The sequence below is a fragment of the Nilaparvata lugens genome, unplaced genomic scaffold (genome assembly GCF_014356525.2).
Source record: "Nilaparvata lugens isolate BPH unplaced genomic scaffold, ASM1435652v1 scaffold6635, whole genome shotgun sequence".
NCBI classification, from domain to species: Eukaryota; Metazoa; Arthropoda; class Insecta; order Hemiptera; family Delphacidae; genus Nilaparvata; species Nilaparvata lugens.
The window spans coordinates 5,669-21,050 of record NW_024092385.1 but is presented as its reverse complement, the minus strand read 5'-3'; the positions used below and the strand labels follow the sequence as shown (position 1 = coordinate 21,050).

The following is a 15,382-nucleotide window of genomic DNA, read 5'->3' as shown; positions in this document are numbered from 1 at the left end:
ATAATACGTTTAGAATACAATAATACTTACAATATAATATACCGTAATGATCAACATAAAATTCAAAACAATCAAAATAATATCCAGTGTATGAACAATCACAAATTAATAAATAAATCGACTACCTCAAGGATGTTCATTCAGGGATTAATACATCAGAGTAACACCGTGTAGCCCCCATTAGTGCAACAAAAAATACTGCTCAATTCGATCAATAATTATTAAGAAATAAAATTGAACAACAATATTGAACAGAGTATTGATGGCTAGGCGACCCACGACTCCACTGAAAAGAAATATTATATTTCTGCTCCCTCTCAAGCGTAGAAAAGTCGATCTCTGAAATAAATTTATGATTATTAAGATGAAATAAGCTCCCTCCCTTCACCGTCTTGTGTTCGGGCGCCAATCTTGTGGATTCGCAAGGCATTAGACCTTTAACACCTGTAATCGGATAAAAAATCAGCCGGCAGAGCTGCCTACACCCGTCCAGAATTCCTACAATTCCACAAGAAATAATATTTCCGCCGTACTCTGATATAAACCGCCTGAGAATCAGGCGTGATAGCCCTACCAATATCTCCAGGCAATTCAAACCCGAGCACAGCGAATGTAATTTATTTCTAGAATAACAAGTAAATTCAATATTGATATTCCAATACCTGAAATAATTCTTACAGAGAAAAACCAATATGGTAATTATAGACCGAACTGAGCAGGATCTAATTAGAGAAATTACTGAAACTGGTTAACAATTATGCAAATTTATTGATGAATTATAATCGTTAAGAATCAAATAATAATAATTAATTAAAAATTGACAAATTGGAATAATAGAGTTTTAAAAATTGGTAATAAATGTTCTTGATATGAGATAATAAAATGAATGTTCTTGGTAATATAGTGCAATTAGGATTTTAATAGGGTTACACGGTATTATAGAAGGATATAGTCCTGCACTCTTTCACAATAATTAATTGATAGAAAATTGTAGCTTTCTCAATTCACTGATTGGATAGAATAAGTATTTTCGCTCACCAACTCGATCGTGGGGCCCCAATTCACTTAATAATTTTATTTCACTTGAAGATCTGGCGTGGAATGGCGACACCCAGGATTTAGTTTCACAATTCTTCCTCAGGAATAAGCTTATACAAATTGAACTTGCCTTCCAATTAATTAAGAGCACAAGACTACAAAGGAGCTACACATTTAACACACTGGATAATTACATTTACAAGAAGAGAAACCATTTAAACATTAATTTTAATAGGACAATTAAACGGGTCCTGATAATTCGATTCTCAGAAGGCAAGTGTCTCTTCTTCCCAAAAAGCGGAAATCCCTGGTCTTCTTCTGAGAAGAAGAACCACGTGATTGGGCAAGAACCAATCCTGTGCCTAATAAGGAAAAGTCCACCAATGGGAATTTTTCCACGCGGTTTTAATATTTAAATTAGACACAGAGGTTCGAAAAACACAGAAAATGACAAAAATTACGTTAAACGGGAAGACTATAAAATTAAAGCAGATAAACAGAAAATAAACAGGGGTTGCAGAAATGAACAAGCTTGAGTTAGTTTTAAAATGAAAACAGACAATATAGAGATATCACAGTAGCACAGTAGCCGGCAGTATCAACAGCTGACAGATAAGGCTTGTCAACAATTTTGGCGCAATTCACTCTAACCTAATTATGAAATAAGGTAGTAAGTAAACATTGTAGGCAGTTGACGAATGACTCTGACAATAATTGGTAATTATACGAAATATACTATACTAATAGAATTTAAAACAAAACTAATTAAATGAGTTTTACATAATTTGACGTGAGTACATTTGATTTATGCCTCAATTATACATTAATTTTAGAAAATATGCTGGCATAGGCTTTGTATCCTGACAGTATGTGTAACTGGATAAACTGGCTTAATAAAGGCCAGTATGCAGTTACTCGGTTTGAACGGAGAATTGTCAGCTGTTCGTTTAAACCCCATATGAAACACATTATGATAAATGCAACCATATCTACAAGTAAACGTGTGTTAAACGTAGTGTTAGCATATGGCCCTAAGTCGTGTATATACTAAATGATTTTATGTTTGTGACCTGTACAGAATATGGAAGAGCTGAGTACATAGTACAAGAGGCCAGTAGACTGACTGAGATCTTTGAAATTGCCCATCCCTATATGATTTTGGAAGTGGCATCAATGGCTTTGCATGAGGAAAATGGCGAGCTTGCTGTCGAATTACTCAGGTAACATTCTTGCTCTCACTTCTCAACCAACCATCCATTAAATGCTGCAGAATTATACAACTCAGTAATGATATCTCGCTATCAAAGTCTATTAGGACGTTGTATTTTATTATAAATATTATTATAAACTATAAGGTAACCCGAGCCCCGCAAGGATCTGTTTGAAGAACAAATAAATTGAATCTATAGTGAGGTCCACGTTATAATGGCAGTGTTTGTTTAGTATGGTATTGCTATCCTTGTCTATCATTCAACAAAGCTGATAGCGCCATCTCTTTCTCGCTTTGCTCTGTTGCCAGATCGTCTTTTAACAATGTAGAATTAATAATTAATTAACAAAATATTTCATCTTCGTTATGAAAATGCTTTATGTAATTGAGTTGTGTTTCGATATGTGAATTGAACTGTGTTGATTTTTATCTATAATGATTATATAGTATACTAGCCGTCAGGCTCGCTTCGCTCGCCATATCCGTCTAGCCAGGGGGCTAGTCCCCCTGGACCCCCGACTAGATCGTCCAAAAATGAGATCAGCGGGCTCGCTTCGCTCGCCTGCATTTTTCATTTGAGCATGCTTCATTCCTTCAGAAAGTCAAAGTACTGAGAAAACGCAGAAAAGCTGAGAAAAACGCTGATTGCGTATCTCTGATGAAATATCAAAGTCACCTCATCACAAAATTTTTAGACCCGGTACTTTGTACCGAATTTGAACATTTCCTGTCTATTACTTGATGAAAGAACTGAGAAAACTAAAAAAAAACTCTAATTTTGGGCGTATCTTTGGAAATAATTTCAAATTCCTTCTAACACAACATTATTATACCCCAGCTGAGCTTCTGTAGTAAATTTGAACATTTTCTGTTCATTTGTTCTCGATAGAGCTGAGAAAGCGCAAAATAACAAAACATCGCTGGAAAACGCAGATTTTGGGCGTTATTTCAAATTCCTTATAACACAACATTATTATACCCTAGCTTAGCTTCTGTACTAAATTTGAGCAATTTCTGTTCATTTCTGTTCTAGATAAATCTGAGAAAAAGCAAAAACAAGCTGGAAAAACGCTAATTTTGGGCGTATCCTTGACGTTATTGCAAATTCCCTCTAACACAACATTATTACACCCTAGCTGAGCTTCTGTACTAAATTTGAACATTTTCTGTTCATTTGTTCTCGATAAAGCTGAGAAAACGCTAAAAAACGCTGGGAAAACGCAGATTTTGGGCGTATCTTTGGAAATTTTTCCAAATCCGTTCTTAGTGCGCCTCTAAGGGCCAACTAAACATACCTACCAAATTTGAACGTTTTTGGTCTGGTAGATTTTTAGTTCTGCGAGTGAGTGAGTGAGTCAGTCAGTCAGTCAGTGCCATTTCGCTTTTATTATTGAACTCTCTTTCGCTTTTATTATATAGATTATTGAACTCTCATTATCCTATTATCCTTCAATTATAGTAAAATAAAATTGTATCAAAAATTGTTACAGGTGCCGAGGGCTCCAGGAATAGAACAGTGCATCGGGTTTTCATAAATACTGTGATGCCCACTACAAACCTAACGGTAAATTTTTCATTATACTTTTTACGTTCTACAAAAATCGGCTCTTCAATTATTTTTTTATTTTTGTGTAATCTCATTAGCGGCAGATATGAATGTGTTAACTAACTTCATCTTAGCCCATATATGGACCTAAGATGACAATCAATATCAAACGGTCATTGTTAAGTGAAAAATGTAATCTTGAATAATTCTAGATGCTTTACAATCAATTTCGCAGACTATAATATTTTAATTTTGAATTTCTTTTCTTTTCCTTGAAGTAGGTTAACTACCTACTTATTTCAGGTAGTCTATTTTGTTGTAATTTCTATTTACAATGGTTTTTTATTGTTATTTTACTCATTTCTTTCGTATTCATTTAGAGTAAACCTGAGTAAAGCTGCGTTTACACCAAAGGTATTAACGAAACGCTAATTTTGGGCGTATCCTTGACGTTATTGCAAATTCCCTCTAACACAACATTATTACACCCTAGCTGAGCTTCTGTACTAAATTTGAACATTTTCTGTTCATTTGTTCTCGATAAAGCTGAGAAAACGCTAAAAAACGCTGGGAAAACGCAGATTTTGGGCGTATCTTTGGAAATTTTTCCAAATCCGTTCTTAGTGCGCCTCTAAAGGGCCAACTAAACATACCTACCAAATTTGAACGTTTTTGGTCTGGTAGATTTTTAGTTCTGCGAGTGAGTGAGTGAGTCAGTCAGTCAGTCAGTCAGTGCCATTTCGCTTTTATTATTGAACTCTCTTTCGCTTTTTCGCTTTTATTATATAGATTATTGAACTCTCATTATCCTATTATCCTTCAATTATAGTAAAATAAAATTGTATCAAAAATTGTTACAGGTGCCGAGGGCTCCAGGAATAGAACAGTGCATCGGGTTTTCAGAAATACTGTGATGCCCACTACAAACCTAACGGTAAATTTTTCATTATACTTTTTACGTTCTACAAAAATCGGCTCTTCAATTATTTTTTATTTTTGTGTAATCTCATTAGCGGCAGATAGTGATGTGTTAACTAACTTCATCTTAGCCCATATATGGACCTAAGATGACAATCAATATCAAACGGTCATTGTTAAGTGAAAAATGCAATCTTAAATAATTCTAGATGCTTTACAATCAATTTCGCAGACTATAATATTTTAATTTTGAATTTCTTTTCTTTTCCTTGAAGTAGGTTAACTACCTACTTATTTCAGGTAGTCTATTTTGTTGTAATTTCTATTTACAATGGTTTTTTATTGTTATTTTACTCATTTCTTTCGTATTAATTTAGAGTAAACCTGAGTAAAGCTGCGTTTACACCAAAGGTATTAACGAAATGTTTATTTTTCCGTCCTTAGAGATTCTATTAGATTGAACGGAACCTGACAAACACGTATTCACATCATGTGTATGATAAGTTATGTTCAATCTAATAGAATCTCTAAGGACGGAAAAATAAACATTTTGTTATTAACTTTGGTGTAAACGCAGCTTAATGCTGTTTGGTACACTTTTTTTTAAATTGGATAATCTTTTTCAATATAATTGTTAAGATCATAAGAGTGGGAAAAAGTGGCAACTGAAATTTTTAAGTGGTCTAATAAGCGAGTTATGGGTTGTTGAAAGTGCTAACTCCGTTTTCTTTCCAGATCATAAACGGTTTCGACTATATTAACAGAACTTCTCTTAAAAATTCAAAAAATGTATCTTTCCAAACTGAAACATTTTATTTCCCATATTGTTCATAAATAAAAAAGTAACATTTTTTGTAAATTCGATAACTTGCTTTTTTGGCATGAATCGCAAAAAACGCATATTAGAACAAAGCCAATGGTATACTGAATGTATTAAAAAAAACTCCAATGAAAATTCGAAACCGTTTATGATCTGGAAAGAAAACGGAGTTAGCACTTTCAACAACCCATAACTCGCTTATTAGATCACTTAAACTATTGTTTGAGAAAAGAATATTATGATCACCCCGACACATATTATTGTAGTGGGGTATCATAATTAGAACTAAGTTTAGTATTAGCAATATTGTATCATGTGTGGTAATACCAGAGCGAAAAGATAGCATAAGAAGATATCCCATGTTTTGTAGTCAAAACTTCAAAGTTTGAAAGTGTTGTATCAAATTATGGTGTTGTGTATCAAGCTGAGCTGATACTGTATCATATTGTGTTGATATTGTATCATGTGTGGTAATACCAGAGCGAAAAGATAGCATAAGAAGATATCCCATGGTTTGTAGAATTCATTCAAAGTTTGGATGTATTGTATCAAATTATGGTGTTGTGTATCAAGCTGAGCTGATACTGTATCATATTGTGTTGATATTGTATCATGTGTGGTAATACCAGAGCGAAAAGATAGCATAAGAAGATATCCCATGTTTTGTAGTCAAAACTTCAAAGTTTGAAAGTGTTGTATCAAATTATGGTGTTGTGTATCAAGTTGAGCTGATACTGTATCATATTGTGTTGATATTGTATCATGTGTGGTAATACCAGAGCGAAAAGATAGCATAAGAAGATATCCCATGTTTTGTAGTCAAAACTTCAAAGTTTGAAAGTGTTGTATCAAATTATGGTGTTGTGTATCAAGTTGAGCTGATACTGTATCATATTGTGTTGATATTGTATCATGTGTGGTAATACCAGAGCGAAAAGATAGCATAAGAAGATATCCCATGTTTTGTAGTCAAAACTTCAAAGTTTGAAAGTGTTGTATCAAATTATGGTGTTGTGTATCAAGTTGAGCTGATACTGTATCATATTGTGTTGATATTGTATCATGTGTGGTAATACCAGAGCGAAAAGATAGCATAAGAAGATATCCCATGGTTTGTAGAATTCATTCAAAGTTTGGATGTATTGTATCAAATTATGGTGTTGTGTATCAAGTTGAGCTGATACTGTATCATATTGTGTTGATATTGTATCATGTGTGGTAATACCAGAGCGAAAAGATAGCATAAGAAGATATCCCATGTTTTGTAGTCAAAACTTCAAAGTTTGAAAGTGTTGTATCAAATTATGGTGTTGTGTATCAAGTTGAGCTGATACTGTATCATATTGTGTTGATATTGTATCATGTGTGGTAATACCAGAGCGAAAAGATAGCATAAGAAGATATCCCATGTTTTGTAGTCAAAACTTCAAAGTTTGAAAGTGTTGTATCAAATTATGGTGTTGTGTATCAAGCTGAGCTGATACTGTATCATATTGTGTTGATATTGTATCATGTGTGGTAATACCAGAGCGAAAAGATAGCATAACAAAACATCGCTGGAAAACGCAGATTTTGGGCGTTATTTCAAATTCCTTATAACACAACATTATTATACCCTAGCTTAGTTTCTGTACTAAATTTGAGCAATTTCTGTTCTAGATAAATCTGAGAAAAAGCAAAAACAAGCTGGAAAAACGCTAATTTTGGGCGTATCCTTGACGTTATTGCAAATTCCCTCTAACACAACATTATTACACCCTAGCTGAGCTTCTGTACTAAATTTGAACATTTTCTGTTCATTTGTTCTCGATAAAGCTGAGAAAACGCTAAAAAACGCTGGGAAAACGCAGATTTTGGGCGTATCTTTGGAAATTTTTCCAAATCCGTTCTTAGTGCGCCTCTAAAGGGCCAACTAAACATACCTACCAAATTTGAACGTTTTTGGTCTGGTAGATTTTTAGTTCTGCGAGTGAGTGAGTGAGTCAGTCAGTCAGTCAGTCAGTGCCATTTCGCTTTTATTATTGAACTCTCTTTCGCTTTTATTATATAGATTATTGAACTCTCATTATCCTATTATCCTTCAATTATAGTAAAATAAAATTGTATCAAAAATTGTTACAGGTGCCGAGGGCTCCAGGAATAGAACAGTGCATCGGGTTTTCAGAAATACTGTGATGCCCACTACAAACCTAACGGTAAATTTTTCATTATACTTTTTACGTTCTACAAAAATCGGCTCTTCAATTATTTTTTATTTTTGTGTAATCTCATTAGCGGCAGATAGTGATGTGTTAACTAACTTCATCTTAGCCCATATATGGACCTAAGATGACAATCAATATCAAACGGTCATTGTTAAGTGAAAAATGCAATCTTAAATAATTCTAGATGCTTTACAATCAATTTCGCAGACTATAATATTTTAATTTTGAATTTCTTTTCTTTTCCTTGAAGTAGGTTAACTACCTACTTATTTCAGGTAGTCTATTTTGTTGTAATTTCTATTTACAATGGTTTTTTATTGTTATTTTACTCATTTCTTTCGTATTAATTTAGAGTAAACCTGAGTAAAGCTGCGTTTACACCAAAGGTATTAACGAAATGTTTATTTTTCCGTCCTTAGAGATTCTATTAGATTGAACGGAACCTGACAAACACGTATTCACATCATGTGTATGATAAGTTATGTTCAATCTAATAGAATCTCTAAGGACGGAAAAATAAACATTTTGTTATTAACTTTGGTGTAAACACAGCTTAATGCTGTTTGGTACACATTTTTTTAAATTGGATAATCTTTTTCAATATAATTGTTAAGATCATAAGAGTGGGAAAAAGTGGCAACTGAAATTTTTAAGTGATCTAATAAGCGAGTTATGGGTTGTTGAAAGTGCTAACTCCGTTTTCTTTCCAGATCATAAACGGTTTCGACTATATTAACAGAACTTCTCTTAAAAATTCAAAAAATGTATCTTTCCAAACTGAAAAATTTTATTTCCCATATTGTTCATAAATAAAAAAGTAACATTTTTTGTAAATTCGATAACTTGCTTTTTTGGCATGAATCGCAAAAAACGCATATTAGAACAAAGCCAATGGTATACTGAATGTATTAAAAAAAACTCCAATGAAAATTCGAAACCGTTTATGATCTGGAAAGAAAACGGAGTTAGCACTTTCAACAACCCATAACTCGCTTATTAGATCACTTAAACTATTGTTTGAGAAAAGAATATTATGATCACCCCGACACATATTATTATAGTGGGGTATCATAATTAGAACTAAGTTTAGTATTAGCAATCTTGTATGTTTAATATAACAACTATGTATATGTTTTGTCAATAAACTCCTCTGGTTGCAATTCATTGGCAATCAGAGAAATTATTATTATTATTTTTATATGTTGTATTTTTTTCTATTGATGTAATAAATAAATAGAAGGTGGACTGTTTCATATAAACACCATTTGTTTGAAGATTTTCGTAATTGCAGGCGAACGATATAGCAAGTTGTGTGGAATCGGCAGTGAACGGTCTGAGTCAAATGGAGCACAACACTGTTGCTCTTCAAGTTGTCACCGATTTGTACTGCTGCTTGTCGTCTATTACCAAACTGGCCATCGAAACCCCTGCCGGGAACCGCGCTCCTCATGTTGACATCGTGAGTAAATTCTAATTCTACTTCTTTACTGTTTTAAGGGAAGAAATTTTTTTTCCTTTTGCAATTGAAATGATATACTGAGTGCGGGATCATAATCTCCTTTTTTACTTTCCTTGCCCTATTACCATAGGTAAGGAAAGTATTGCTTTCCAAAAGAATTAAGGTACCCCAATTTCTAAATTTCTATACGTTTCAAGGTCCCCTGAGTCCAAAAAAGTGGTTTTTGGGTATTGGTATGTATATGTGTGTGTGTGTGTGTGTGTGTGTGTGTATGAGTGTATGTGCGTCTGTGTAGGCCTACATGATATCTCATCTCCCAATTAACGGAATGACTTGAAATTTGGAACTTGAGGTCCTTATACTATAAGGATCCGACATGAACAATTTCGATCAAATGCAATCATTAAGGTGCGTACAGACTTTCGCTCTGCTCCGCAATCGAACGTCACTCAAGCAGATCGATTGATGTTCGACCGGGGAGCAAGAGTGGAACGCGAGAAGAGCTAACATCTCCCGTAACGTTCATGATCGGAGCGATTGCGTAGCGAAGGCGGAGCGTGCGCGGAGCTTGTTGGAGGCGCGTTATCTGTACGCACCTTAAGGTTTTCATGGTCTAAGGGTGTAACTGAAGACTGTTGGGCCAGAAGATTTCTCATTAATTTCTGGTTTCCATCAATTTGTCAGCTTATTTCAAGTATAAAACAGTAAAAAAATCTGGTGTGGTACACTCACACAACTTTCCTTGCTCATTGAACTGTAATCCTCATTCTTAAACGAGAATAATTTAGGGGAATAACATAATGACAATTGGCGGCAACATATTTGAAACTACAATCAGACTACTGTATAAGTTCAAATATAATTGTTTTCAGAGTACTTTTTCCTTTGTGTAAATTGTGAAATTCGATGATTTTTTAAAAGTCGTCAAAACAGCTGTTCTACAGATGAAATATCTCAACTATGTGTTCTTTTCATAAACTGCTCTACCTACCTACCTCATGCACGAGAAGGACAAAAGACTCATGTCAGTTTACAAAGTCCATTTCTCAAGGATGGGGTGGACCCCATTAGTTTCCCAGGAAATAGACTCGTACCAGCTGATAGAGCTGATAAATAACTATACAGGGTATGAATTTGAAATAAATCGGTCAAGTCATTTTTGAGAAAATCTTGAAAAACATGGTTTTTTAGTAATTATCCGCCATTTTTCTCAAGAATATTAATTATAGAGCCCCTGCAATTTTCCCAGAAATGAGACTCATGTCAGTTAATAGGGCTTATAAATAGCTACCCATGGTATAAATTTGAAGAAAATCGTTAGAGCCGTTTTCGAGAAAACTGTGAAAAACATGGGTTTTTAGTAATTATCAGCCATTTTTCCCGCCATATTGAATTGAAATTCATATTATTGAATTTCTTATTGTTGGGTCCTCATGGTATAAGGACCTTTAGTTTAAAATTTCAAGTCAATCGGTTAATTAGGAATAGAGTTATCGTGTTCACAGACATACACACATACACACACACAGACTAACACCCAAAAATCATGTTTTTGGACTCAGGGGACCTTGAAATGTATAGAAAACTTGAAATTGGTGCATCTTAATTTTTTTAGAAAGCAATACTTTCCTTACCTATGGTAGTAGGGCAAGGAAAGTAAAAAATTAGCGCTAGCTTATTGTTTGTTATTTTTAAAATTAGCGCTCGCTTATTGTTTGTTATTTTTTTCTTTTAAAATGATCATATTTTTAGTCATGTTAAGAATTGAGTATTTTGATGGCTGCATTCTCTCCGGAATGAGACTTTTATCAAGGTTTGGAGTGTCTCCAACAGCCGGAATCGGCAATGGCTTTCTTTTGTGAAAGTATGAATCAGAATACATAATAAATGGTCTAAGGGTGTAACTGAAGACTGTTGAGCCAGAAGATTTCTCATTAATTTCTGGTTTCCATCGATTTGTCAGCTTATTTCAAGTATAAAACAGTAAAAAAATCTGGTGTGGTACACTCACACAACTTTCCTTGCTCATTGAACTGTAATCCTCATTCTTAAACGAGAATAATTTAGGGGAATAACATAATGACAATTGGCGGCAACATATTTGAAACTACAATCAGACTACTGTATAAGTTCAAATATAATTGTTTTCAGAGTACTTTTTCCTTTGTGTAAATTGTGAAATTCGATGATTTTTTAAAAGTCGTCAAAACAGCTGTTCTACAGATGAAATATCTCAACTATGTGTTCTTTTCATAAACTGCTCTACCTACCTACCTCATGCACGAGAAGGACAAAAGACTCATGTCAGTTTACAAAGTCCATTTCTCAAGGATGGGGTGGACCCCATTAGTTTCCCAGGAAATAGACTCGTACCAGCTGATAGAGCTGATAAATAACTATACAGGGTATGAATTTGAAATAAATCGGTCAAGTCATTTTTGAGAAAACCGTGAATAACATGGTTTTTTAGTAATTATCCGCCATTTTTCTCAAGAATATTATAGAGCCCCTGCAATTTTCCCAGAAATGAGACTCATGTCAGTTAATAGGGCTTATAAATAGCTACCCATGGTATAAATTTGAAGAAAATCGTTAGAGCCGTTTTCGAGAAAACTGTGAAAAACATGGGTTTTTAGTAATTATCAGCCATTTTTCCCGCCATATTGAATTGAAATTTATTGAATTTCTTATTGTTGGGTCCTCATGGTATAAGGACCTTTAGTTTAAAATTTCAAGTCAATCGGTTAATTAGGAATAGAGTTATCGTGTTCACAGACATACACACATACACACACACAGACTAACACCCAAAAATCATGTTTTTGGACTCAGGGGACCTTGAAATGTATAGAAAACTTGAAATTGGGGCATCTTAATTTTTTTAGAAAGCAATACTTTCCTTACCTATGGTAGTAGGGCAAGGAAAGTAAAAAATTAGCGCTCGCTTATTGTTTGTTATTTTTAAAATTAGCGCTCGCTTATTGTTTGTTATTTTTTTCTTTTAAAATGATCATATTTTTAGTCATGTTAAGAATTGAGTATTTTGATGGCTGCATTCTCTCCGGAATGAGACTTTTATCAAGGTTTGGAGTGTCTCCAACAGCCGGAATCGGCAATGGCTTTCTTTTGTGAAAGTATGAATCAGAATACATAATAAATGTTCAAATGTATTGATAACGTTGACACTGTAGTCTATTTTTGTGAGGAATTTTTCGTTTTTCCAACTACATACTAACCGAGTGTTGAAAATGGACCCTGTCCGAAAGCACTCCACACACGTGAGTAGTTGAAAGAACGTACAAATTCCTCACAAAAATAGACGAATGTCAAAAATTATTAAGATATTTGGAAATTTAAATGCTCTATTCGCAATTCGTTATGGAAGATCAAACTGAGGATTTTCATAATAAATTTTTTACGAATGTATCTTGTTCCTCATTTACCGCAAAAATTTGAAATTTTACTCTGGAAAACCGGGAATTACTCATGATTTTTTTATTTTAAAATGGGTGGCCACCCTGTTTATATTTAAGATTTCTCCAATTATTTATTTATATTTTCTCGCAGTGGGTGAGTTGGATGGATAGAGTGAGCTGGGAATCACTGTCACTGTTCAATCGGTGTTTGTCTGATATCCTGCACAAAGTCAGCCTCAACAAAGTTCCTGGCAAACATTTGGATTTGACTGTTGGGTTGGCAATATTTATAAATTCTATCTTTGAAACACTAGTTGTATTTTCTCTTCCAATAATTCCGGTCGAATTTATTGAATTTCTTATTGTTGGGTCCTCATGGTATAAGGACCTTTAGTTTAAAATTTCAAGTCAATCGGTTAATTAGGAATAGAGTTATCGTGTTCACAGACATACACACATACACACACACAGACTAACACCCAAAAATCATGTTTTTGGACTCAGGGGACCTTGAAATGTATAGAAAACTTGAAATTGGTGCATCTTAATTTTTTTAGAAAGCAATACTTTCCTTACCTATGGTAGTAGGGCAAGGAAAGTAAAAAATTAGCGCTCGCTTATTGTTTGTTTTAAAATGATCATATTTTTAGTCATGTTAAGAATTGAGTATTTTGATGGCTGCATTCTCTCCGGAATGAGACTTTTATCAAGGTTTGGAGTGTCTCCAACAGCCGGAATCGGCAATGGCTTTCTTTTGTGAAAGTATGAATCAGAATACATAATAAATGTTCAAATGTATTGATAACGTTGACACTGTAGTCTATTTTTGTGAGGAATTTTTCGTTTTTCCAACTACATACTAACCGAGTGTTGAAAATGGACCCTGTCCGAGAGCACTCCACACACGTGAGTAGTTGAAAGAACGTACAAATTCCTCACAAAAATAGACGAATGTCAAAAATTATTAAGATATTTGGAAATTTAAATGCTCTATTCGCAATTCGTTATGGAAGATCAAACTGAGGATTTTCATAATAAATTTTTTACGAATGTATCTTGTTCCTCATTTACCGCAAAAATTTGAAATTTTACTCTGGAAAACCGGGAATTACTCATGATTTTTTTATTTTAAAATGGGTGGCCACCCTGTTTATATTTAAGATTTCTCCAATTATTTATTTATATTTTCTCGCAGTGGGTGAGTTGGATGGATAGAGTGAGCTGGGAGTCACTGTCACTGTTCAATCGGTGTTTGTCTGATATCCTGCACAAAGTCAGCCTCAACAAAGTTCCTGGCAAACATTTGGATTTGACTGTTGGGTTGGCAATACTTATAAATTCTATCTTTGAAACACTAGTTGTATTTTCTCTTCCAATAATTCCGGTCGAATTAATTCAATTTCAATAATAATAATAGTTGGCCTCAACATCTCCCCTTGGAGCTAACCCGTTCCACCACATGGCACCTTGAATCTTCCTTCAAATACTAAGAGATATTTTCTATTCATAATAAATTCCATAAACCAATGTTGTAGCCAATAAGGTAGTGTTCTCGAAACTATAGACTGCATATTAGTCTCTTCCACTGTCCCAAACAAATTTGCTCTGTGACAAAGTGACTATACTCTGTCCAGACTGCCATGAGCGCTGAAAGATTAAGCAGACCCTTGCTCCCCCACGCGCAGGCACACACGCCAGGCCCACCTGCGCCATTGATATTTTATGTATACTACGTAGTATACAGGTAGACAGACCGTACCTTTCGTCCCTTTACTCACACACACAAAAGGAGACTGCGTTTGTGTGTGTGTGTGAGTAGTAGGAGGGTAGGCCTAATCATTCAGAGCTCATGCCAATTTGGACAGAGTATAGTATAGTCCGGGTCTTGTAGCTTTGTCTATCGGCGGAGTCCCACTACACTACAATACTACCCGTTTGAAAGTTTAAAAACATCGAACATTTATGAAAATGTATCTTTCCATAAGCAACAAATGCACTTTAGTATCTTCTCAAAAGCAAAGTGCTGCACCCGGAAAGATACACATGGAGCTTTAATGTATGTATCTTTCCATAAGCAACAGATGCTCTTTTGTATCATCTCAAAAGCAATGTATTGCATCCGAGAAGATACACAAAGAGTTCTAATGTATCATTCCATAAGCAACAGATGCTCTTTTGTATCTTCTCAGAAGCAACGTGCTGCATCCGAAAAGATACAGAAGGAGATTCAATGTATCTTTCCATAAGCAACAGATACTCTTTTGTATCTTCTCAAAAGCAACGAGCTGTATCCGAAAAGATACACATGGAGCTTTAATGTATCTTTCCATAAGCAACAGATGCTCTTCTGTATCATCTCAAAAGCGAGAAGATACACAAAGAGATCTATAGTGAGGTCCATTTTATAATGGCAGTGGATAAAGATAGGAGAATAGCGATGCCGATTCTCTGCATTAATTAATTATATTTCTACACTGTCAAAAACATAATTGGCATCGTTGTGAACGTAGGAAAGGATAGAACCACCGGCTTTGTTGAATGATAGACAAGGATAGCAAAACCAAAGTTGAACAAATACTGTCATTATAACGTGGACCTCACTATAATGTAATGTATCTTTCCATAAGCAACAGATGATCTTCTGTATCTTATCAAAAGCAACGTGCTTCATCCGAAAAGATACACAAGGAGATTCAATGTATCTTTCCATAAGCAACAGATGCTCTTTTGTATCATCTCAAAAGCAACGTTTTGCATCCGAGAAGATACAC

At 34.5% G+C, this 15,382-nt stretch overlaps 1 protein-coding gene across 2 annotated transcripts; it reads left to right on the top strand.

Moving 5' to 3' along the window:
- The first annotated feature begins 3,789 nt into the window (after positions 1-3,789).
- LOC120356390 lies at positions 3,790-14,700 on the top strand. 2 transcript variants are annotated; one of them, XM_039445324.1, is made up of 3 exons: positions 3,790-3,812; positions 9,028-9,195; positions 13,807-14,700. In XM_039445324.1, exons 1-3 carry the CDS (start codon positions 3,792-3,794, stop codon positions 14,017-14,019), a joined length of 402 nt encoding a protein of 133 aa, XP_039301258.1. In that variant the 5' UTR covers positions 3,790-3,791; the 3' UTR covers positions 14,020-14,700. The 2 variants fall into 2 exon arrangements, with proteins under 2 accessions (XP_039301258.1, XP_039301257.1); XM_039445323.1 differs by lacking the exon at positions 3,790-3,812 and adding an exon at positions 7,619-7,727 and having other exon boundaries at positions 13,807-14,676.
- Positions 14,701-15,382: the final 682 nt, after the last annotated feature.

Bases quoted from the DNA above. Each gene is read 5' to 3' on its own strand.
- LOC120356390 (XM_039445324.1), top strand. From the start codon at position 3,792: ATGCCCACTACAAACCTAACG. The intron at 3,813-9,027 runs GTAAATTTTTCA...TCGTAATTGCAG, and splicing joins TGCCCACTACAAACCTAACG to GCGAACGATATAGCAAGTTG. The intron at 9,196-13,806 runs GTGAGTAAATTC...ATTTTCTCGCAG, and splicing joins GCGCTCCTCATGTTGACATC to TGGGTGAGTTGGATGGATAG.